This window comes from Lontra canadensis, unplaced genomic scaffold, assembly GCF_010015895.1.
Source record: "Lontra canadensis isolate GAN:19392208 unplaced genomic scaffold, GSC_riverotter_1.0 scaffold144, whole genome shotgun sequence".
Classification (NCBI taxonomy): domain Eukaryota; kingdom Metazoa; phylum Chordata; class Mammalia; order Carnivora; family Mustelidae; genus Lontra; species Lontra canadensis.
The window spans coordinates 279,724-303,908 of NW_022631138.1; the positions used below are offsets into that span (position 1 = coordinate 279,724).

General features: G+C 47.8%; 1 protein-coding gene across 1 annotated transcript in view; it reads left to right on the plus strand.

Moving 5' to 3' along the window:
• Positions 1 to 3,448: 3,448 nt before the first annotated feature.
• Positions 3,449 to 24,185, plus strand: part of SNRNP200 (small nuclear ribonucleoprotein U5 subunit 200) — a 29,054-nt gene continuing 8,317 nt past the window's right edge. The window contains exons 1-30 of the mRNA XM_032843929.1: positions 3,449 to 3,592; positions 4,105 to 4,268; positions 5,980 to 6,151; positions 6,848 to 7,040; positions 7,527 to 7,582; positions 9,615 to 9,713; positions 10,302 to 10,454; positions 10,562 to 10,661; positions 10,824 to 10,960; positions 12,216 to 12,299; positions 12,387 to 12,560; positions 12,857 to 12,994; positions 13,243 to 13,398; positions 13,629 to 13,799; positions 15,767 to 15,960; positions 16,174 to 16,297; positions 17,371 to 17,520; positions 17,767 to 17,877; positions 18,432 to 18,563; positions 18,729 to 18,917; positions 19,284 to 19,481; positions 19,901 to 20,053; positions 20,168 to 20,248; positions 20,486 to 20,569; positions 21,191 to 21,297; positions 21,540 to 21,658; positions 21,947 to 22,101; positions 22,217 to 22,406; positions 22,623 to 22,796; positions 23,727 to 23,887. Coding sequence (XP_032699820.1) covers positions 3,548 to 3,592; positions 4,105 to 4,268; positions 5,980 to 6,151; positions 6,848 to 7,040; positions 7,527 to 7,582; positions 9,615 to 9,713; positions 10,302 to 10,454; positions 10,562 to 10,661; positions 10,824 to 10,960; positions 12,216 to 12,299; positions 12,387 to 12,560; positions 12,857 to 12,994; positions 13,243 to 13,398; positions 13,629 to 13,799; positions 15,767 to 15,960; positions 16,174 to 16,297; positions 17,371 to 17,520; positions 17,767 to 17,877; positions 18,432 to 18,563; positions 18,729 to 18,917; positions 19,284 to 19,481; positions 19,901 to 20,053; positions 20,168 to 20,248; positions 20,486 to 20,569; positions 21,191 to 21,297; positions 21,540 to 21,658; positions 21,947 to 22,101; positions 22,217 to 22,406; positions 22,623 to 22,796; positions 23,727 to 23,887 — 4,164 coding nt within the window. The 5' untranslated portion in view covers positions 3,449 to 3,547. The remainder of the gene's footprint in view (positions 3,593 to 4,104; positions 4,269 to 5,979; positions 6,152 to 6,847; positions 7,041 to 7,526; positions 7,583 to 9,614; positions 9,714 to 10,301; positions 10,455 to 10,561; positions 10,662 to 10,823; positions 10,961 to 12,215; positions 12,300 to 12,386; positions 12,561 to 12,856; positions 12,995 to 13,242; positions 13,399 to 13,628; positions 13,800 to 15,766; positions 15,961 to 16,173; positions 16,298 to 17,370; positions 17,521 to 17,766; positions 17,878 to 18,431; positions 18,564 to 18,728; positions 18,918 to 19,283; positions 19,482 to 19,900; positions 20,054 to 20,167; positions 20,249 to 20,485; positions 20,570 to 21,190; positions 21,298 to 21,539; positions 21,659 to 21,946; positions 22,102 to 22,216; positions 22,407 to 22,622; positions 22,797 to 23,726; positions 23,888 to 24,185) is intronic.

Genomic DNA, 24,185 nt, shown 5'->3' on the forward strand with positions numbered 1-24,185 from the left:
ACTCTTTACAGTGGCATTATGTTTTCAAGAGATTCTAAATTTTATCTACCCAAATTATATTACATTGTTCCATTCCTTACATTTGCCCTTCACTCAACTGAATTGAGTTCCTAACAGTTCCTGGGACATGTCTTTGTTTTCCCACCTTCATCCTTTGTTTCTTCTGTATTGCCTTGAAATCTCCTTGCCTCTATTGAAATCCTAGCCATCCTTTACGGATGTAAACTCTTGCTCATGCTCCTGAATCAAGTGGCTTCTCTGACCTCCCACAACGCCCCCTTGTGGCTATTGCTGCACCGTTGTTTTTTGGCCGGGTTGGGGGTGGGGGTTGTTTTTATGAGGAGCTAGTTTCCTGAATACCCGGCAATGGACAGGGGGTCAGGAGAGGAAGGAGAGACTTTCTGACAGAGGCGGTGCTGGGGGCCTGTAGTTAAGGGGGAGAGGTGAGGAGGTATGGATCACATGGGATTTTTCTTTTTTGGTAACTTTCACTTTTTAAATTTATTTTTTAAAGATTTTATTTATTTATTTGACAGAGTGAGCGAGAGAACGCACAAGCAGGCAGAGCGGCAGGCAGCGAGAGAGGGAGAAGCAGGTTCCCTGTTGAGCAGAGAGCTCCTATGCCAGGCTTGATCTCAGGACCTTGGGATCATGACTTGAAAGGAAGGCAGAGACTTAACTGACTGAGCCACCCAGGGGCCCCAGCTTTTTTTTTTTTTGCTTTTTTTTTTTTCTTAATTAAAACTTTTTGTAAAGGGTTTATTTATTTGAGAGAGAGAGAGAGTGTGATGGGGAGGTGCAGAGGGAGAGGGAGAGAGAGAATCTTGAGTAGACTCCCCGCTGAGCGTGGAGCTTGACATAGGGATCGATCTCAAAACCCTGAGATCCTAATCTTAGCCAAAACCAAGAGTTGGATGCTTAACTGACTGAGCCACCCAGACACCCCCACTCAGCTTTTTAATTGCAGTTACTGTTACATTTCATTTCTCCAAGACTATAACTTCTCAAAGGTTCTAACTGCATTTTGTTTTTCTCTGAGTCCCTAACAGTGCTCACAAAGTTTGGTGCACATATTTGAGAGGTTACTAAATGAAATGACAGGTCTTAAGGTACAGGAATGCAGGGTCCAGGAGCCTGAGTAACCCTGTGTCCAGGCATGGCACTAGGGAATATTGAATTCTGAATCTCTGGGCAGAGGCAGCACAATGGGGCACACATAAACTGGAGGAAAATTAAAGCTGAACCCAACTTGGTAAGGAACACCCCCCCCCCCACCAAGGGCCTGTGCTTGTCAGGGTGCTCTGGGTCCTTCAGCTTCCTGGGGACAATCCTGTTAAAATTAAAAAACAAAACAAAACAAAACAAAACACCTTCACCGAGATATAATTTATGTACCACACAATTCTTCCACTTAAAATGTATGATTCAGGGGTGCCTGGGTGGCTAAGTCAGTTAAGCGGCTGCCTTTGGCTCAGGTCATGATTTTGGGGTCCTAAGATAGAGCCCCGTATCAGGCTTCTGCTCAGCGGGGTCTGCCTCTCCTTCTCCCCCTGCTTGTGGTCTCTTGCTTGTACTCTCTCAAACAAATAAAATCTTTTTTTTAAAAGATGTATGATTCAATGATTTTTAATATGCATTGAGTTGCGCACCTATCCCCATAATCTAAAACATTACCAAGACCCCAGCAAGAAAACTCGTTCCCATGAGTAGTCACTCCCCACTCCTCCTGTTTCACAGATAGGCCCACAGCCCAGGCTTGTCTGTGAACATGAATACCACTCCTATAGAAACACAGAGCAGAATCCCTGAAATATTTTTCAGATACGTTTGTGTCAGGTGAGTGAGCCACAGGATGGCCACAAAATAAAAGTCAGTCTTGAGGATTCAGATCTAAATAACCTTCAGTGAGCCCCCACCTTGAGTCAGAAAATTAATTCACTGGTGCTTTTAAACACACTACCTCATTTAATCACAACACATACAGGGGGAAAGTTTTACTGCCTCAATTTTATTTTATTTTATTTTTTTTAAGATTTTATTTATTTGAGAGAGAGACAGTGAGAGAGAGCATGAGCAAGGAGAAGGTCAGAGAGAGAAGCAGACTCCCTGCAGAGGCGGGAGCCCGATGCGGGCCTCGATCCCGGGACTCCAGGATCATGACCTGAGCCGAAGGCAGTCGTCCAACCAACTGAGCCACCCAGGCGTCTCTACTGCCTCAATTTTAAAGATGACAAAATGATGCTTACCCCCAAGAGACCAGGTGACCTCACAGTCACAAAGCCACTGAGGAGCAGAGCTGCCACAAGGACTTGACTGTCCCTTGGAAGGCCCCGCTAGACAGACAAAAATAGAGTTGGGGCTGCAAACTACATGTCTAGAGGGGCCAGGTATGAGAAAACAGGAGCAGTGGGAGGAGCATGTGTATTCTCTAAGACAGCAAATTGCTGATTAGCACTGGGCAAGGAGGCCTAGTAGGAATGTGGGTCTCATGTGGCCAGCTTTCTGATTTCTCCATAAATGCTAAAAGTCCAGATTTTTCATGAACTATCCCAATTTTTAAGTAAGGAGTCAACAGCCAAACAACCTGCAGGTCAAATTTGGCCCAGAAACTGCTATAGAGGATGTGCATTCCTTTGGCTTACTACGTATTTTCCCTTTCATTCCTTTTTTAACAGCCTCTAAGTGAGGTAACGTTCAGCTCGTAGTTGTCATTCCACAGGCCGAGAACAGGTTGGTTAACTCGGGGTGGGAAGGCAGCGGTGCCTCCTGGCCCCGGGGACTCTGATGCTGAGGAAGAAATTAAGTCACTGTCTTCAGGGAGCTAGTCCTGCCAAGAGGGCAGCTAGCTACCTTGGGCTCTGCGAAGGAATGAGACAAACATTTGGGTGCAAATAGGGGGTCCGGGCCTGCCCAGGAGGGTCTTGTTGACACGTATGGGTTTTAGGTGGAACGGGTGAGCGTTTTCTTTCAATTGTTAAATACGGAATTGAAACCCAAAGGAGGATACCAGTAATTCTCACACACACTCTTAAATCTCTCGCTGGGTGGGTGCTTCGGGTTCCTTAACTGGAAAAGGAGCGGACTGGCACCCCTCGCCAGCACAGCTTACACGGGACGGTGGCCAGTGAGGAAGAAGCAGGTAGAAAAGCTCTCGGGCGAGGAGAGGGGGCTAAGCAGGAGGACGTTTCGCTATGATGTGAGGGCTCCTGGAAGTAGTACCGCGAAGACAACCTACCCGCGGTGGGCCTGAAGTCGCAAGAAGTGGCCAGAGCCCGAGTCGGTGGGTGACCGGATTCGCCTATCCGGGCGATTCGGCCCCGCCCACCCATCCACCCACCCAGAAGGCCGCGGGTCAGCTCCGTACGCTCACCAGAGACACGCCCCACCCACACTTCTGGCGCGCGACCCGGAAGCGGAAGGGGCTCTTCTTTTTCCTTCTCCTGTGCGTCCGTCCTGCGTTGTTGCGGAGGAGCGGGAGCGGGCAGCAACGGTTTTGGTAGCGTGCGGTGAGGGGAGCGGACTCTGAGATCCCCGAACAGCAGCGGCCATGGCGGATGTGACCGCCCGTAGCCTGCAGTACGAGTACAAGGCGGTGCGTGTGGGCTCGGGGAAAGACCCAAGCTAGGAAACCCATTGGGGAGCGGGAGGCGGAGGTTCTAGTCTGAAGGCCTGCAGGTGAACCACGAAAACGGAGTCGAATTCAGATCCGGGAGAAGGTGGGGGTACATGGCGACATGAATAACCCCTGTAGGGACTAAGGCGGGCGGGATAGGCTAAGAGCTCTGCTAGGAGTGTTTGTTCCCTGTCTCGGCTCCATACCCTCCCCCTTTTGTGTCACCCCCAGCGTGCCAGCACTTTTCCCAGGTGTGGGTTATCGCGGGCAGTGTTAGGAGCCAGAATCGTTCAGTTGATTTGATCGCTCTTTCCTCGTGTGCAGTTGTGTGGCTCTCTTTCATCTTGAGGAAAATCTCTTATTCCGAATGTGCTTATCAGCACTTAGTTGCTGCAGTTCTTACTGACTTTGATATTATCAAGTCGTATTCCCGTGATACAGGAAGTGGTCCTACTCCTGTCAGTACTTGGATAACATTGTGATCTTTTCAGAACTCGAATCTTGTCCTCCAAGCTGACCGCTCTCTCATTGATCGGACCCGGCGGGATGAACCCACGGGAGAGGTGCTGTCCCTGGTTGGGAAGTTGGAGGGCACCCGGATGGGAGATAAGGCTCAACGGACCAAACCACAGATGCAGGAGGAAAGAAGAGCCAAGTGAGTATCAAGGAGAAAATGATTTTTTTGGGATACAAAATCCACCTTTTCTTGAGCATTTGAGCAGTGTTTTTGCCAAAATGTTTAGTGCAGGATGAGTACTGAAGTGAGAAAACAACTTTTATAATGATTTTATTTATTTCCTTATTTATTTGGGAGACAGAGCAGGGGTAGGAGCAGAGGGAGAGGGACAGACACATTCCCTGCTGAGCAATAGCCAACTCAGGGCATGATCCCACCACTCTGAGATCATGACCTGAGCCAAAATCACAAGTCGGACGTTTAACTAGCTGAGCCACCCAGGCGCCCTGAGAAAACGACTTTTAAATCTTTTTCTAATATAATTGCTTCTGATCCATAGGGAGATCTTAATTTTTTCCATGGTATTTTCAAGACCCTTGCTATTCCCTGTCTCATTAACTCTTTTTTTTCCTTTATAAACTTCCCACCACTGCTTCTTTCCTCTGATGTTGCCCACTTCCTGCTTTCATTGGTGTGGACTAATATTGAAGTATCCATAATATGAAAGACAGGTTGTTTGTTTTTTTGTTTTTTGTTGTGTTTTGTGGTTTTTTTTTTTTTTCCTTTTGGGGGATATATTTCAAAACTGAAATGATCATTGAACTTTACTTCTTCTTTATATTTTGAAATCCCTGATATCTTTGTCTCTTTCTTCTCTCTCATGATGAAGTCTTGAAAATTGGTAGGCCCAGTTTTAATTGGTTATATTTGGGTTGTTTGTTTGAAGATTTTATTTTTAAGTAATTTCTGCAGCATGGGGCTTGAACCCACAACTCCAGGATCGAGTTGTTTGCTCTTTCGACTGAGCCAGCCAGGCCCCCTTGATTAGATATATTTGGAATGAGTTAATACATTACTGGTTCTCCACTTTGCAGATTATGGCTTCCTTTTCCAGGCTTGTTATAATTTGTTGGGAATCAATGGCAGTAGATTCTTTTGGAGCCTCTTTCTCTGGCTGGAAAAAGAAAATGTATGTGAGAGGTCGCAAGTCAAAATTTGATTAAATAGTGTTGTCATGCCAAGTAAGAAGGGTTGTCCTTTTTGAAATGAATGAGGAGGCTGTCTCATTGCAACGTCTGTTGGATCTAAAGAGAATAACAAAGGATTCCCGTCCTGTTACTGTGTTCCCATAAAGATGGCCTAGTGGAGGGGATACCTAGGTGGCTCAGTTGAGCCTCTGCCTTTGGCTTGGGTCATGATCCTGGGGTCCTGGGATCGAGTCCCATATTGGGCTCCCTGCTCAATGGGGAGTCTCCGTCTCCCTCTTCCCCTCCCCCTGCTCGTGCTCTTTGTCTCTCTCACTCTCTCAAATAAATAAAATCTTAAAAAAAAAAAAAAAAGATGGCCGAATGGGAATCATTTGCTGAAGTACAGATTCATGTTTTTTTTTTTTTTAATTTTATTTATTTATTTGATAGAGATCACAAGTAGGCAGAGAGGCAGGCAGAGAGAGAGAGGGAAGCAGGCTCCCTTCTGAGCAGAGAGCCCCATGCGGGGCTGGGTCCCAGGACCCTGAGATCATGACCTGAGCCAAAGGCAGAGGCTTAACCCACTGAGCCACCCGGGTGCCCCAGATTCATGTTTTTAAATATTACCTGTGTGCCATGAAGCTGAGGAGAGGAGGGTAGGCTTGATTTAGTTTTGCCTTTTGGGATGTAGTTGTGCTTGTTAAACATCATGTGTTCATTAGGCGAAGAAAGCGTGATGAGGACCGACATGACATTAACAAGATGAAGGGTTATACCCTGCTGTCCGAGGGCATCGATGAGATGGTGGGCATCATCTATAAGCCCAAGACTAAAGAGACCCGGGAGACCTATGAGGTGCTGCTCAGCTTCATCCAGGCTGCCCTTGGAGACCAGGTGAGGAAGCCAGAGGGTGAAGCTGCGTTTTTGGAGAAGGAGAGAGTCACAGTGGGGAGGTCCCAGAAGAACCTTGTCTGTGGATTTTTCTGCATGGGCCATAGCAGTTTGTAGAAGTGGCTGATATTTAGTGAACACTCCCCTTTCGTGCTTGCTTTCAGTCCTCACGTTAGCTCTGTGACTAGGTGCGATTAATACTCATTTTCCATTTTATCAGCGAGAGATAAAAGGCAAAGAGTAGTTAGGTAATTCTCCCATGTCACAGAGGTAGTACTCGTTAGGGCCACCATATGAGCCTGGGTGTTCTATATCCGGAATCCATGCTCTTGACCGTTATACATGTGGGATTAGATTAAGGGTCTTTACGAGTCTCAGAGGCTCTGGCAAGGATGAAGAATTACCAAAAGCTTTGTGGGCTGGAGGAGCCCTGAGCAGTGTCTCTGTCGACTGGAGAAATGCGCCAGACTGTTGTGGAAGCTGGGGCCTACTTCCTGTGACCACCTGCCTAATCTTTTTAAAAACAGATGGGTTTTCCTGCAGTTGGAGTGTTTTTTAGCTAATAGTAATGAAAATGGTCAGAACCTGTATTCAGGTTTTAAAGAGGCGTGGGTCTTCATATCCCATTGTTAGATAAAGCTGGCCAGTGATGTTCTCTGTCTTGTTCTAAATTATTATTATTTTTTTTTTTGCCACCAGCCACGTGATATCCTTTGTGGGGCAGCTGATGAAGTTCTAGCTGTTCTAAAGAATGAAAAGCTTCGGGACAAGGAAAGAAGAAAGGAGATAGACCTGCTGTTGGGTCAGACAGATGATACCAGATACCATGTGTTAGTGAACTTGGGCAAAAAGATCACAGACTATGGTGGAGACAAGGAAATCCAGAATATGGGTAACTGAGCTCTTTATGTCCATATCATATTAAGTGGTTGCTTTTGATCTCTAAACTTGATTTTTAAGCCTCAATCATTAAAACCTCTGAATGTGTCCTTGAGTTCCCATAACGTTGGGCGTTTGAGAACTTGTGATATATGAATCCAAGTCCATAGATTATAACAGCTGTTTCTTGTTCTTAAGACCTTTTGTATAGAACCTAGGGGAAAACCTACGCAGAGCCTGTGTGGGGGTGGGGGTGGGTGTGGGGTGTGCTCAGGTGGTTCAAGCAGTGTGGGGCTGTGTCCAAGGTTAGTGGGTTAGAGAAGGCCTTAGTGGTGGCAGTATGAATGACTCTTTTATGTTAAGTGTCTTCATCTCTGGGTCCTGAGACCATAGATAGGTAGTGAGGCTGGGTAGGTCAGGTAGTTGGGGAGGAATTCGCTCCATAGTGCCTCATTTCACTAATTTACTATTGTCTTTTTCCAATCCCTTATTGTTGCAGATGACAACATTGATGAGACATATGGTGTGAATGTTCAGTTTGAGTCTGATGAGGAGGTGAGTGATAAAGCAAACCGACCCATTATTGGTTATAGTGTTAAGGTGAGGGGACCACTTCTGGTGTAAAGAAGCTCCCTAGCTTAAGCCAGATAAATTTTTACAGTGTTGTGTGGGTGTCAGCTTTGGGCATAAATGTTACTCTTCTTTTTTTTTTTAAGGTTTTATTTATTTATTTGACAGAGACATAGCGAGAAAGGGAACACAAACGGGGACTGGAAGAGGGAGAAGCAGGTTTCCTGCTGATCAGGGAGCCTGATGCGGGGCTTGATCCCAGGGCCCTGGGATTGTGATCTGAGCCGAAGGCGATGCTTAACAACTGAGCCTCCCAGGCACCCCATAAATGTTATTCTGCTAAAAATTTGCTACGGTTATCTTTAGGGATTTATAAAGCAAATTTATGCTTATAAATGTAAACATAACAATACTTTAAAACCAACCAAGTGGATCAGCAAAAAGAAAGACAAAAAGTACATTGTATACCTTCATCAAGGGTGTACACCACTATGTTTTATTCCATTTCAATCTTACTGTGGGAATTGTCCACTTTCAGTATTGTGTCCTGCTGCCAGTTGCCAAATCATGCGCATTGGCCCAGGAGCATGGGCCTGTTACGTTCATGGTTGTCTAAGTAACAGTTGTAGCAGCCGATAAAATTTACCAGCTCATCAGAATTCTTGAATATAACTAAATAGGTACAAGTGGGACACTTGAAAAACTTTTCAGAGTTGCTTTATGGTTCTCAGTGGGCAAGTTTGCCTCAGGGAAGGTGTTGGCCTCAAAATCTCATACGCTAAGTAAGACCAGAAGCAGGGGTAGCACAAGAGAGTCAGAGGAAAGAGCCTGCAGCTGGGAGCCATGAGATCTGAAGTTTGGCCCTGTATCTCGGGCAGGTCATTTTGCTTGTTCCTCCTCCATCTGCTAAATAAGATGCCTGAAGTGGATGACTGCTAAGCTGCTTCCTGCAGTGTAGTTAATAGGATTATTTTTTAAAGATTTATTTATTTTTTTAGAAAGAGTGAGAGAGCATGAGTGGGAGGGCAGAGGGAGAGGGAGAGATGATGTCAAGCAGACTCCATGCTGAGTGCAGAGCCTGACCTAGGGCATGATCCCAGGACCCTCAAGATCATGACCGGAGCTGAAATCGAGTTGGGTCGCTGACTGACTGCACTACCCAGGTGCCATGATAGGATTTTTTTTTTTTTTTTTTAAGTTTCCTTTTATGTAATCTCTGCACCCAGCATGGGGCTCGAATTCATAACCCTGAGATTAAGAGTTGCATGTGCTCCAGGTTTGTTGCTATTTAAAATCATAAAATCCGGTTAACTAGGGATGCCTGGCTGGTGCAGTCCGTAGAGCTTGCAACTCTGGATATTAGGGTTTTAAGTTCGAACCCCACATTGGGTGCAGATTACTTAAAACTTAAAAAAAAAGTGGCAACAAACTACAGGGGAGTGTTTCACTTGTAGCATTCATTCATTTATCAAATGTTTTCTAATTAAGTACCTCTTTGTAACCCGATCCTGTGCTAAGTACTGAGTACTCACAGTGTGAGAGAGTGTGTAACCCGATCCTGTGCTAAGTACTGAGTACTTATAGTGTGAGAGAATGTGAGTAAAGATAGTGGAGAGCCAGCTAAGTGGTCTCCACATCTCTGGATCACTGTGTGTTTTCCAAAGCGTAGTTTCTTTATCGTTCTTCCCTCCTGTTAGTTGATAGCTCTGTTTTTTCATTTATTGATTGTGCGTATACAAGAGAGACCATGATCCAGTTGGTTGTCACTGTGGCAGCCTAAGGGGAGAGGCAGAAGAGAGAGTAGAAGCATCTCGTGAACCCGTGGACCTTAGGGTAATGAGATCGTTCAGTTACTTGTACTCTGGAATAAGGCTGACCCTGGCTCCGGGAAGCGATTATTTCCCCCCCCAGAGCCATTGTTCCAGCCATGGAGCTAATTTTAAGGGTCTCAAGGGAGAGGGTCTGTGATGTTAGGGTCACCTCCAAATCATGAATTGGTGTTGGGCTATTTTTGTAGGAAGGTGATGAAGATGTGTATGGAGAGGTTCGAGAAGAGGCGTCTGATGATGACATGGAAGGGGACGAGGCTGTGGTGCGTTGCACCCTTTCGGCTAACGTAAGTACGGCTCTTTCTTGCCCTTTGCTGCAAGGCTAGGCGATTTTTGCGTGTAGTGTTTGTTTCTCCTACTTAGGTCCTGTTATATATTAACTTACTAAGGTAGCCTTTTATAGGAGCCATATTAAGCTTTTTTTTCAATTTTTATTTATTTATTTGACAGAGTTAGAGAGGGGGAACACAGGCGGGGAGTCGGGGAAGGAGAAGCAGGCTTCCTGCCAAGCAGGGAGCCTGATATGGGGCTTTGATCCCAGGATACTGGGATCATGACTTGAGCTAAAGGCAGATGCTCAATGACTGAGCCACCCAGGTGTCCCCTTAATAAACTTTTCAACGTCTTGATTTTATTAAGATTTCAGTCACTCATTCTTCCCAAAAGCATGTGTTGACGAAATGTTAGTTTGGTATGCTTCTAAACTCGATATAACAGGGTTCCCTGTTTTGTTTTTGTTTTTGATTTTAATTCTGGGAAGTCCTCAAAAGGCTGGTAGGCTCTGGGTGGCAAGGAGAATTTTGTTGCAGGATTATGGGAGAGCAGTTGGACAGACGGAGACATGGTGTGAGCTAACAACCCGGTTACTTCCGTAGCTTGTAGCCTCAGGGGAACTGATGAGTTCCAAGAAGAAGGATTTGCACCCTCGGGATATTGATGCATTTTGGCTACAGCGGCAGCTCAGTCGCTTCTATGATGATGCCATTGTGTCCCAGAAGAAGGCAGATGAAGTGTTGGAGATCTTGAAGGTACGGCCAAGATGTTGTTTTGTGCTCATGTATGTGTTTCAGCAGATGGGACAGTGGATGAGGCAGATGGCTGTGCTTTTACTAGTGGCGTTACCTTCTCTCTACAGACGGCCAGTGATGATCGGGAGTGTGAGAACCAGCTGGTTCTGCTCCTTGGTTTCAACACGTTCGATTTTATTAAAGTGTTGCGACAGCACAGGATGATGAGTGAGTATACAGTGTTCCTTTCTGGAGCACGTATGTGATATGTGTGTGTGTGTGTGAAGGAGACGCTTAACTTCCATAGCTTTGGCACCTGTTTGAGTTAGCTTGCTTTCTACCGCAGCCCCCTTCTGCTCACCTTCCCTTTCTTCCTTTTGCTCTTGGCAGTTTTATACTGTACCTTACTGGCCAGTGCACAGAGTGAAGCCGAAAAGGAAAGGATCATGGGAAAGATGGAAGCCGATCCAGAGCTCTCCAAGTTCCTCTACCAGCTCCACGAGACTGAAAAGGAGGATCTGATCCGGGTAAGACCTGGGTTGGTTTATCTGTCTGAGTCCCGAGCTAGAGTGTTTGCTTTGGAAAAGAGACATTAGTTAGAAGATTGTAGCTTAGGAGCGCCTGGGTGCCTCAGTTGGTTGTGTGTCTGACTCTTGATTTCTTCTCAGGCCATGCTCCTCAGGGCCTTGAGATCGAGACCCATGTCGGGCTCTAAGCTGAGTGTAGAGCCTGCTTGGGATTTTCTCTCCCTCTGGCCCTGTCATTCATGTACGTTCTCTCTCTCAGAAAAATAGTAGCGTAAAGCTGAATTCCTACTACAAGGGGGGATTGAGGGGTACCAGGGTAGCTCAGTCATTAAGTGTCTGCCTTTGGCTCAGGTCATGATCCTAGGGTCCTGGGGTGGAGCCCGGAGTCAGGCTCTCCACTTAGTGGAGAGTCGGCTTTTCCCTCTGCCCTCTCCCTCCCCTGCTTGCGTGCACTCTCTCTCTCTCCCTCTCGCTCTGTGTGCACCCTCTCTCTTAAATAAAATCTTTAAAAACGGGGGGTTGAAGAAGTAAAGTATTTCTCTGGATTCTTTGAGGTTTGTCACGTACAAATTAGAATTAACACACTCACATTGGTGTGGTCAGGAGATGGCGGGCTGGCTGCCGTCTTCACCAGCACCATGGGCCTTTCATGGTTTACACAGTAAATCATGGTATCTTGAAAATGCAGGGATAGAACACATGTTGGCTGAACACAGAACCCACACTTCTACCCTTAGGGTTAGTCCTTGATGCTGAATTGTTGAACATCTACTTTTGAAATCCCTGCAGTATGCATGGCCCTTTTATATATATATATATATATTTTTTTTTAGAGGAAAGTTTTTTTTTTTTGTTTTTGTCTTTTAAGATTTTACTTATTCATTTGAGAGAGAGGAGAGTGCGCGCACCCATGAGTGGAGGGAAGGGCAGTTGGAGAGAGACCACAGACTCCCACTGAGTAGGGATCTTGATATGGGGCTCGATCCCAGGACCCTGAGATCATGACCCGAGCCAAAATCAGATGCCTAACCAACTGAGCCTCCAAGGCCCACCTGCATTGTCCCTTTAAAGCTGTTCACTTGCTTTCATCATTCTGGTGGTCCCCGTGGCAAGTGTCTGAACATAAAGGACTGCCTTTCTGTTTTGGGACTTACTGGTCAGCACCCGTGAGTCAGGCTTAGCTAAGCAGGGACTAAAAGGGACCAGAACCTGCAGTGGTGATGAATTGTTGTTCTTTTGCCTTTCCCCATTGCAGGAGGAAAGGTCCCGGAGAGAGCGAGTGCGTCAATCCCGGATGGACACGGACTTGGAAACCATGGATCTGGACCAGGGTGGAGAGGTAAGTCCAGGGTAATTTCCAAGGCGCTTCTGGATGGGAAATGCATTTTTTCACCTCACTCATTTTGTGTTTTTTTTATACTCCCAGGCGCTGGCTCCACGGCAGGTTCTGGACTTGGAGGACCTGGTTTTTACCCAGGGGAGCCACTTCATGGCCAATAAACGTTGTCAGCTTCCTGATGGGTCCTTCCGTCGCCAGCGCAAGGGCTACGAAGAGGTGCACGTGCCTGCTCTGAAGCCCAAGCCCTTCGGTTCGGAAGAAGTGAGCGAATTGCTTTTCTCCATTTTCTTCAGTTTTCACCTCCCTTTCAGCTTAGATTTTAATTTTAGCCCATTGGCCAAAATGTGGCCTTGTCTCATCGATGGTGTATCTGTGATGTGGAAGCTGCTTCAGCGGTCCCTGTGTTTTGATCGCAAGTCTGGGGGACAGTAGTGAATCTCGGTCAGCGGAGAGTGATGTGGGGGGCGGTGCCAGGAGGTGCGGTCCTGGCCATCCCACCAAAACGGCCTGCGCCAGGGCACTGCCAGCAGGACATGAATGGCGTTTCTTTCTTCTAGCAACTGCTTCCCGTGGAGAAGCTGCCGAAATATGCCCAGGCCGGTTTCGAGGGCTTCAAAACCCTGAATAGGATCCAGAGTAAACTCTACCGTGCTGCGCTGGAGACAGATGAGAACCTGCTGCTGTGTGCGCCTACCGTAAGCATCACCCTGGCCGCTCTGCTCTGGCGGAAAGTGCCGCTGTTTCCTGTGGCGAGATCATTCGTCTTCAGCCATGTCCATCCATAGCACCTCCTCAGCCAGCCCCGACTTCTTTCTTCTCTGACGGAAGAGATGTTAAACAGTCAGATACAATTCCCACGACATGCTCTTGTGTCTGTTTTGGTGATAAGCCTGGGGAAGTGAGGGCAGGGAGCAGACCTTCTCATCCTTGACTTCCACCTTAGGGTGCAGGTAAGACCAACGTGGCCCTGATGTGTATGCTCCGAGAGATAGGGAAGCACATTAACATGGACGGCACTATCAACGTGGATGACTTCAAGATCATCTACATCGCTCCCATGCGGTCTCTGGTGCAGGAGATGGTGGGCAGTTTCGGAAAGGTAAGGGGGTGGAGAGGTATTGGGGATGGGCCTGGGGCATCACTGCTTTGTTTGCTGAAAGAGAACTTGATTTGTTTCAGATATACGGGTTTGTAGGATCAGTCTAATTCACTTGATATCTCCCTGTTGGGTTGATACCTCCTTCCAGTACCTTCCTCTCAGACTTCCCAAAGTGTGATGGCAAGGCCCCCTTCAAGCATTTTTGCCTGATGTGCCTCTCCTCCACCTAGCGCCTGGCCACCTATGGCATCACTGTTGCGGAACTGACTGGTGACCACCAGCTCTGCAAGGAGGAAATCAGCGCCACTCAGATCATCGTCTGCACACCCGAGAAGTGGGACATCATTACTCGCAAGGGTGGGGAGCGCACCTACACCCAGCTCGTGCGGCTCATCATTCTGGTGAGCAGGGAGTACTTGGGGATATAGAGACCAGGCCTGGTCAAGGAGGGTTTGTTGGGATTTTTTTTTTTTTTTTAGAGATCTATTTATTCATTTAAGAGAGTGAGCGAGTGAGCAGGGAGGGGTGGGGGTTGGGGGAGAGAAAATCTCAAGCAGACACCCCACGGAGCACAGAGCCCACCATGGGTCTGGATCTCATGACCTGAGCTGAAATCAAGGGTGGGATGCTTAACCAATTGAGGTGGGTTTTAATGCTAACCATTCCTTCCGTGCTTTCTTCCAGTCACTAGCCTGTATGGTGACAGCTGTTGTCAGCATTGCTGTTACCATTAAATGAAAGTTTGCACTTAATTGAAGAATTTCCGAGGATGTGCATGGTATTTGCCATGTTGTTCCTCATGTCCTTTTTATGTCTGGAGTATTTTGAAATGAATGTCAACAGACATAACTGATTGTGTCTTCCCAGGATATTAAAGGCTTTATAAATGAATAATCCATTCTCAGGGAATGAGGAAGGAGTCAGGAGATTGTGTTCCATATACACAGAAGCACACAGGCAAAAGTGACTTTGAGTCTGAGTGTAGTTTCCCTAAGTTGTCTGGGAGAGTGGAAGGAGATCTTGCGTGTTGATTTTCAGTATCGTAGAGCAGGGGTTGGCTGACTCTGGCTCCTGGTTTTGGAATACAGCCGTACCCATTTATTTACATGGGGTTTACAGCTGCTTTTCTGCTGCATTGACCGAGTTAAGTCTAATGGACTCTTGAATAACACAAGCTTGATCTGTATGAGTCCACTTGTATATTGATTTTTTAAAGGTAAATATAGTATTGTATTGTAAATGTGTTTTTCTTTATATTTTTAAGTACTTTTTTTAGCATACTTTGTTGTAAGAACATAGTATGTAACACATATGAAGTACATGTTAGCTGACTATGTATGTTATTATAAAACTTCTGGTAAAGGGTAGGCTTTTTGTAGTTCAGTTTTGGGGGAATGAAAGTTATGAGTAGATTGACTATGTGGAGCACCCTAACCCCCTGCGTTGTACAAGGTTCAGTTCTATTTGTAGCAGAGATTTTATGGCCCACAAGCCCAAGATACTGATTGCCGACCCCTGCTTTTGAGCCTTGCTAGTTCAGCGTCTTTTATTTTTTTATTTTGTTATTTGACAGAGAGAGGGAGATCACAAGTAGGCAGAGAGGCAGGCAGAGAGAGGAGGAAGCAGGCTCCCTGCTGAGCAGAGAGCCCAATGCGGGGCTCCATCCCAGGACCCTGAGATCATGACCTGAGCCGAAGGCAGAGGCTTAACCCACTGAGCCACCCAGGCGCCCCAGTTCAAAGTCTTGTTACAGGCAGAGTATCTGGCCCCATTCCACACCTACTAAAATATAATTTTTTTTTTTTTAAGATACTTATTTATTGAGAGAGAACGTGAGCCAGGGGAGCTAGAGGGAGAGGGAGGGAGAGAATCTCAGCGCAGAGCCCCTGGGGCTTGATCTACTTTTTAGTGATATGCCCTGCTGCATGCTGAAATTCAGACAGCACTGCATTAGGCTATGTGAGCTCATCCTTTGATTCATGATGCATTTTGCAAGTACAGAGTAGTAAGGATGACTGTGCAGAGGTGAAGCCTTGTGTGATAGAAATACGGTCCGCACAGAAGCTTCATTTCAGTAAAGAAATTTTATCTTTGAAGTTGTGAGCTCATTGACCTAAAGCATCAGATTTTCTTGCGTTAAAGCATATGTTTCACTAAACTAGCAACACAGCCCCATGGTCACAGCATGGTATTTCCTGGGGTGTTTCCTAGTGAATGTTGTCTCACCCTTTGGGTTTCTCTTGCTGGGATCTCTTTTCTTCCTTATTTGGCATATCTGGTACATAGTACAAGACAGGACTGTTCTCTGGAAAGAGGGCTCCATTTTTCTGGTCCTAGAGGTAATTTGTGGCCCCCTCATCCATCTTAGGATGAGATCCATCTTCTCCACGATGACAGAGGTCCTGTCTTAGAAGCTTTGGTGGCCAGGGCCATTCGAAACATTGAGATGACCCAGGAGGATGTCCGACTCATCGGTCTTAGTGCCACCCTCCCCAACTATGAAGATGTGGCTACCTTCCTGCGTGTTGATCCTGCCAAAGGCCTCTTCTACTTTGACAACAGGTATGAGAAAAAGCGGGAGAAGTTTAACCAGGGTGACCTTCCTGTTGCCCTTCCCCTTTTTCAAGGAGCTTTGTTGGATTGAGTATTAGAAGGTCTTTGGGTTTAACATGGTGTGAATCCAGAAAGGAGTATCGTTTCTGGGCAGTGAAAATGATTTTATTTCCCCAGTTTTCTATGCCAGAAGCCTCATTTGTCTAACTGTTGAACTTCTAGCTTCCGCCCCGTGCCTCTGGAACAGACTTATGTGGGTATCACAGAGAAAAAAGCTATCAAGCGTTTCCAGATCATGAATGAAATAGTCTATGAGAAAATCATGGAACATGCTGGAAAAAATCAGGTCTGTCTGTGGTTTCCTGTTGAACTCCGTTCTTTTGAATTTTTGACTTATAGTCAGGCAAGATTGACAGAAATAGAAGACACAACAGAGATCACCAATATTAGGAATAAAATGGGATATTGCCTTCGAATATGTAGCCAGTGAAAGGATATTAAAGGAATACATGAAGAATTTTACATGTAAATTTTGACAACCTAGAAGAAATGGGCCAATTCCTCAAAAAATACCAACTATCAAAACTTAGCCTAGATGAAATAGATAACCTGTACAGTCTTGTAACCATTATAAAAAACTGAATTTGTAATTTAAAAACTCCCCAAAAGAAATCCCCAGGTGTGGATAATCAGTCTGTCTGTCTGTATTATCAGGGATCCTGCCACAACAGATTTGGGTGGCTGACACTAAAAATGTAACACAGTATAAATAAAGGTGAAAATTAAAAATTAGAGCATTTTACTGGAAAAGATATTATAATTTTTTAATTGAGCACAGTTTAGTCAAGTTCACCAAGACACAAACTAAGGAAAAGCTACAGGTCATGTATAGATTTTTGTCATATAAAAAGCATTTGAATTTAAATGAAGAGACGTATCTTTTCTAGGGCTAAATACTTGACTGACTTTCCTACCAAATGGTACTAGTCTCATCCTGAGACTTAGTTCCTCGGCCCTTTTTTAGAGGCTATTGCCCATCATTTAATACAACATTTCAGCTGTTACTTTGCAGACACATTCCTCAGGTGGCTTATAGTCCCCTCAGGTACCTGAACACAAAATTTGTAGTTGAGATTCCTGAATTTCCATCCTTACTATGTTTAAAAGTGGTTTCAAAGGTAGAGTGCATAAGAGTTAGCTTAGTTTCCCAGCTACAGGGCTCTGCCACGCTCCTTTGTAGTTTGATTCACATAGGGTCTTGTCGGCGTCTGAATCAGTATACGTTCCTGCCATTGCTCCTTTTCTAGAGCTCGGTTTCTCACCTCAAAATGGTGTAGCCTCTGCTTCCTGCTGCTGGTGCCTCAGGGCCATAGGAGTGACTGTGGTAGCTGTGTCTCTTAAACAGTGATTTTTCCGTAGGTCCTGGTGTTTGTCCACTCCCGGAAAGAGACTGGGAAGACGGCCAGGGCCATCCGGGACATGTGCCTAGAGAAGGACACTCTAGGTCTGTTTCTGAGAGAGGGCTCAGCCTCCACAGAAGTCCTTAGAACAGAAGCTGAGCAGTGCAAGGTGAGGAGAGACAGGCCCAGTTCTCTGTTTTCTGCCTGGTAGCTGGCTCAATCCAAGGCTGTCCAGACAGTCTTTGACTGCACTGTGGGCCTGTTGTTTCAGACAGGTTAAGGTCAGTTGGCTGGGTCTGTCTGGTTTTGTGGACTAGGCTAAGGGGCAGGGTCTCCTGTGAAGAGATCTGCTCAGTCTCTGCAGCGTTCTCCCAATGAGGCTCACCTCCTCTCCTTTTCTTTTACTGTTCCACAGAACCTGGAGCTGAAGGATCTTCTGCCGTACGGCTTTGCTATTCATCATGCGGGCATGACCAGAGTTGACCGGACACTTGTAGAGGATCTTTTCGCTGATAAACACATTCAGGTGAGGGTGGGCAAAGTGCAGGCTTCAGAAGACCTGAAAGTCAAATGCCAGACGTTTGTGCCCGGTGCTTTGTTTCTGGCTCAGGTAAGCCAGGTCAGGGGTCGTGGGAGTACAGTAGACAGAGTGTTGTGCCGCCCCTCCTAGCTCTTTACATACTGCATGAGGAAAGGTGAGTGATTTAGGAAAGTATCTGAGAAGCATGACAGAGGAAGCATGTTCTGCGACTCCAGATACCGCCAAGCGGGACCTCATGAAGTTAGGACCTTGTTTGTTCTCTCTCAGGATAGGGTGTATTCCTGATTGTCTAGTAATCTTAAGTTGGTTAACATTGGCCTACACTTTGGCCAGTTAAATATCTTTAGAACCATGAAATGTTACTGGCTTGAATAGAAACTAAGGACTCCTTCCGCCTTTGTTCCAGTGTTATGTTGACAAGTGTGGGGCCTACCTCAGTCGCACTAGAAGCTCTGAGGCCGGTTTCCTGGAGGTCTTGGGGATACTAACCCTCTGGTGGTAACATCTGTTTTCCTTATTACCTTGCCTTGCTTCTGTAGGTCTTAGTTTCCACAGCAACGCTGGCTTGGGGCGTGAATCTCCCTGCACATACAGTCATCATCAAAGGCACCCAGGTGTACAGTCCAGAGAAGGGGCGCTGGACAGAACTAGGGGCACTGGACATTCTGCAGGTATAGAGCCTTTGAGGTTATTTTCAATTGGAAAAAGTTTACCGTGTATAAAATGGAAGGAGGCCAGAAAGGCAGCAGATGGAGGAAGGTGGGCTTCTGTAGAAGCCTGGGAACAGATCCATAAGCTCTGTGGTCACAACCTTCTTGGTTTGGTTTCTGACCTAGATGCTGGGACGTGCTGGAAGACCCCAGTATGACACCAAGGGTGAAGGCATACTGATCACATCTCATGGGGAGCTACAGTACTACCTGTCCCTCCTCAATCAGCAGCTTCCTATTGAGAGCCAGATGGTTTCAAAGTTGCCTGACATGCTTAATGCCGAAATCGTGCTGGGTAACGTCCAGAATGCCAAGGTAGGGAAGGGCTTTGCTTTTGGTGCTTCTTGCTTTCTCGGGAGAAATCAGGGTACCAAGGGTGGGATGGTCTCCGTTGTGACACTTTGGGCCACCAGTGCCCAGGGTCCTCCATTCCCGGGCCCCACGTCTTTGATGGAAGCAGTCTCTCAGAAGCTTGTCAAGTCTGTGGCAGGCAGTTCCCCTTGTTACCAAGATCTCAGAAAGCATTCTCTGTCTCTTTAGTAATGGGATGTTAAAAACTTTCAGAAAATGACATAATACACGTTTTTATAGTTGGGAATTAATTTGCAAGTGATCTGCGGGAACATTTCATTTGGACATCAGTTCTCCACGCGAAGATCCACGAGCTGTCTCTCCTTTTAGGATGCAGTGAACTGGCTGGGCTATGCCTACTTGTATATCCGGATGCTCCGATCCCCAACACTCTATGGCATCTCTCACGATGACCTCAAGGGGGATCCTCTGCTGGACCAGCGCCGACTGGATCTGGTTCATACTGCTGCCTTGATGCTGGATAAGAACAATCTGGTCAAGTATGACAAGAAGACAGGCAACTTCCAGGTGAGTGCGCTGAGGGATGGAGGCAAAAGTCTCAGTAAAAGCAGTAGCCCCAGGGGACAGTTTTTCACATTGCGTTCTTGGTTCGGATGCTGCCTAATTGCCCATTGCTTGGAACAGTAGAAAAACAGGTGGGATTAGGCCGTGACTTTTGAATCTGGGAACTTCCAAAATGGTATATGAGAATCTGCTGGTGCCTCCTTTTCTGTCACTTGGCGTCGAGGTAGCTAATTCAGCTGTCTATTCTGTATGGGCATCAGCTCATCATTGGTCAGTGTACTGTACCATCTTTCCTCATGTGTGTGCCGGGCTCTTTTGTTGCTGGGAATTCATCCAGTGGGCACCCGGGGCACCCACTGTCCACCGTGAGAGGTTGCCACTTGTCAGTGATCGCTGTTGGATTGAGTGTTCCTCCTTCGTAGGTGACAGAACTGGGCCGCATAGCCAGCCACTACTATATCACCAATGATACCGTGCAGACCTACAACCAGCTGCTGAAGCCCACCCTGAGTGAGATTGAGCTTTTCAGAGTTTTCTCCTTGTCCTCAGAGTTCAAGAACATCACTGTGAGAGAGGTGAGTCCCCCCAGCGTGTTGGGACCGGTGGTTGGTACTCCACTGCCGAGTTGCTGGATGGGTTCTCTGTGTGGTCACCTGGCTTTTCCATGACCTGTTTCCTTCTTTTGGCAGGAGGAGAAGCTGGAGCTGCAAAAATTGCTGGAGAGGGTGCCCATCCCTGTGAAGGAGAGCATCGAGGAGCCCAGTGCGAAGGTGGGCCCGCTCCCCTGCTCGGGCCAGGGAGTAGGTGGTGGTGTAACCACCTAATTCGAGTTTCTCCCAGTTTTTGCATTCATCTGCATGTTCTTTTTATGTGGAATAATGATTATTTCATGCCTCTGAAGCAAGGTCTTAACCTGGCATGTACTCCAGAGTAGAAATGTGATTTGCTTTCTTGAACTGGGCTAGTCAATGATTGGCCACCTTTTGGCCAACCTTGCTTTTTTCCAGATCAACGTGCTGCTCCAAGCCTTTATCTCGCAGCTGAAGTTGGAGGGCTTTGCACTGATGGCGGACATGGTGTATGTTACACAGGTGAGAGCAGGGGGTACTGCCAGAAGAGACCCGAACAGCTCCAGCCCCTGATGGTGTGTGTCTTGGAGAAAGGTGGCCTGACCTTAGTGAGGGGGAAAGGAGGCCAGGTTTTGCCCTAGTTGGCTCGTTGGTTGATGTTTGTCTGTTATGGCTACTCTGTTTCACAGACCTTGAGCGTGTAGAGAGGTAGGGCCTTAAGAGATCAGAGTGCTTGGGGAGAGCCACAGACATGGTGTCTGCTTCCTCCAGAGGATGATTTCTATGGCCACTGGGCTCAGATACAAATCCAGAAACGGCAAAAGACTCTTAGCTATGTTTTGTCTTTACTTCTAAGGCCAAGTCACTAGCTCTTGCTAGATCCCTAAGTGCTAAGTGAGCCAAAGCTTTAAAATCATGCAGTGAGCATTAAGTTAAGAGGTACGGTGAGCTTGAGCTGAATTTTTCTATTTTATGTTCAGCAAGCATCTACTGTATGAAAGGGGAACAGTAATTACGAGGGGACTTTGTTTCTGAGTGGTGTGCCTAAGTGCCTCAGAGCTTGAGGTAATGAAGTGTCACGTGGCTTCATTAGGGCTGGGGAGAGCGGGGACTTACCAGAGGGAGTGCTTTCTCTTTCCCCAGTCGGCCGGCCGGTTGATGCGCGCCATCTTTGAAATTGTCCTGAACCGGGGTTGGGCGCAGCTTACGGACAAGACCCTGAACCTCTGCAAGATGATCGATAAGCGCATGTGAGGGGCCAGGGGGCTGGGAGCTGGTCACCGCGAGTGAAGGTCCCTGGGCTAAGGGGCGGTGGGGAAGCCTGAGAGTGTGCTCTCTCCAGCCTTCACTAGTGAAGTGGGACTTGCACTGGGTAGCAGTTGAGAAAGGGAAGGCTCCTTGGGTGGAGCCTGGGTAGATGGAAAGGGGTGGGCAGTGATGGCTTTCAAGTGTCGTTGCCGGTGCAGTTCTGGATGCCTTCCTTCCCGGCCAGGTGGCAGTCCATGTGTCCTCTGCGCCAGTTCCGGAAACTCCCTGAGGAAGTAGTGAAGAAGATCGAGAAGAAAAACTTCCCCTTTGAGCGTCTCTATGACCTGAATCATAATGAGATAGGTGTGTGGGAAGCTCTCCTCTTTGTCCTTGTGGCTCCGACATCTTTCTGCTCCTTCTTCCTTCCCAGTTCCAAGGCTGGTGCCCTGTTGTCCTGCGTTCACTTCCCACCGCGCACTGAAGTAACAAGGCCAGCTCTTGGTCTTGGGCCTTCGAATCCTCTGGGCTGCACCGAGAGTGGGGGGAGGAGTCTGCACCCCAGAGTGGAATGTGCCCCTTGCCCTCAGGGCCCAGTTTGCAGCTCCTGCGTGGCAGGCTGGCTGCAGCCCCCATAAGCTCCTGTCCTCCTAGGGGAGCTCATCCGCATGCCAAAGATGGGGAAGACCATCCACAAGTATGTCCACCTCTTCCCCAAGTTGGAGTTGTCGGTGCACCTGCAGCCTATCACACGCTCCACGCTGAAAGTGGAGCTGACCATCACGCCCGACTTCCAGTGGGACGAGAAGGTGCGGCCTTGCCCAGGGAGGGCCTGCTTGCAGATAAGATGCTCCCAAGGAGAGCTGGCCTGGAGCCAGGAGTCCACGCGGGCTCACATTCTCTCACCTGTGCTTGCGTTGGCAGGTTCACGGGTCGTCGGAGGCCTTCTGGATTCTGGTGGAGGATGTGGACAGTGAGGTGATACTCCACCATGAGTATTTTCTGCTCAAGGCCAAGTATGCCCAGGACGAGCACCTCATCACGTTCTTCGTACCTGTCTTTGAACCGCTGCCCCCTCAGTACTTCATCCGAGTGGTGTCTGACCGCTGGCTCTGTGAGTGTGTGTCTACATGTTCCCATGGGGGCAGCTCTCCTGGGGGAATTGTGAGACTGTCTTGCCCTTCCTGTTGGACTGGACTCTGTGGGGTCAGAGCGATGCTAGCTGCTGACTAGCTGTTGCCTTGGGGTTTCCAGTGTGCATGGAGGGGCTCCGAGGGGCCATTAGTAAAGGGAGGACTGCCCGTGACCCATCCTGTTTCTGTTGTGGCAGCTTGTGAGACCCAGCTGCCTGTCTCCTTCCGGCACCTGATCCTACCAGAGAAGTACCCACCTCCAACCGAGCTTCTAGACCTGCAGCCCTTGCCTGTGTCTGCCCTTAGAAACAGCGCCTTCGAGAGCCTTTACCAGGATAAATTTCCTTTCTTCAACCCCATCCAGACCCAAGGTAGGCGTTTCCATCCCCAGGAGGTCATTTCCTTTGGGAGCCTTTTAAGGTCCCCTAGAGACTTCTGTGGCAGGAAGGGCAGGAGGGTGCTCGGGGAGACAGCTCCGCAGAGCCAACCGTGGGAACACCCCGGGGCTTTTTCCCTTCTCAGTCCTTGGTCACAGCTAGATTTCCTTTGCTTTTCTGCACGTGTCACTGGGCAGAGTGTGTAGAACAAGGCCTCCCGTGGTGCACTGTTGTTTCTCAGGCAGCTGGGTCCATGTGTGCGGCCTTGACGGAAGCCTCCTTCCCCTCATTGTTTTCGACAACAGCCATGGTCACAGAGCGTGCCCTGTTTCCTAAGTCCTTTTGGCTGAGTACCTCTGGGTGTTTTCTTCTCCGTGCCTCCCACCGATCCCATGAGGGGTTTTCTGTTGGTGACAATACTGTTCGTAGCTGTTGTGCAGATGAGGAAACTCGGCAGGGAGAGGCCCCCTCCGCTGAACCAGCTGATAAACAGAACTTGGACTTTAACCAGCCTTAATGCTGGGACGTAGGCTTTTCCTTGTTCTTTAGCAGACCGTTTCTAGGGACCAGAGGAGAGTGTTGGAGGGGCAGAGAAAAGCAGCCAGTTCCTCTCTGTTCTGCATCCTGGGCCCTGAGCGGGCCCTGAGAGGACCGGCAGACAAGCACAGGGTTCTGCCATCCTGCAAATCTCCATGCTGCCCAGACTCGTGGTCCGCGCTCTTCCTGTGCTACCTGCGTGTGAGGGGAAGGATGTGGGGGGATGTAGTGGGCTGACTGCAGGTAGAGGCCCCAATGGCAGCCCCTTCATGGTGGCACCTGAGGGTGGTCTGGCTGGTTGAGTTTCTTCTGTTGGCCTCTGTTCTGAGGAGCGGTCTGAGTCTCTCCTCTTCTCCATGTTCTCTCCGCTGTTCTGCTGGCCTCCAGTGTTCAACACCGTGTACAACAGTGACGATAACGTGTTTGTGGGGGCCCCCACGGGCAGCGGGAAGACCATCTGTGCAGAGTTTGCCATCCTGCGGATGCTGCTGCAGAACTCGGAGGGGCGCTGTGTCTACATCACGCCCATGGAGGCTTTGGCGGAGCAGGTGCGTGGTGTGGTGGTGTGTCCCGGGTGCGCTTGCCCGGAAGCTGCTTTCGTCTGAGCCCAGATCAGAATTCCTGAAGCCCTTGAAATTTACAGGGTCGTTGTGGCAAGACTCTTCTCTTTTGTCGATGTCCTCGGTGTGTGTACCGAAGGAAGACACTGCCATCCCTTCAAGGTTGATGTGGGCTTATAAAGTAATTTGAGATGCACAGATCACGTCTGTTTGGCTTCTAGGGCTTTTCTCGTTAAAAATGAAACGACGCCTGGCCTGATGTTTTCAGCGCTTCCCTTTCCTTGCA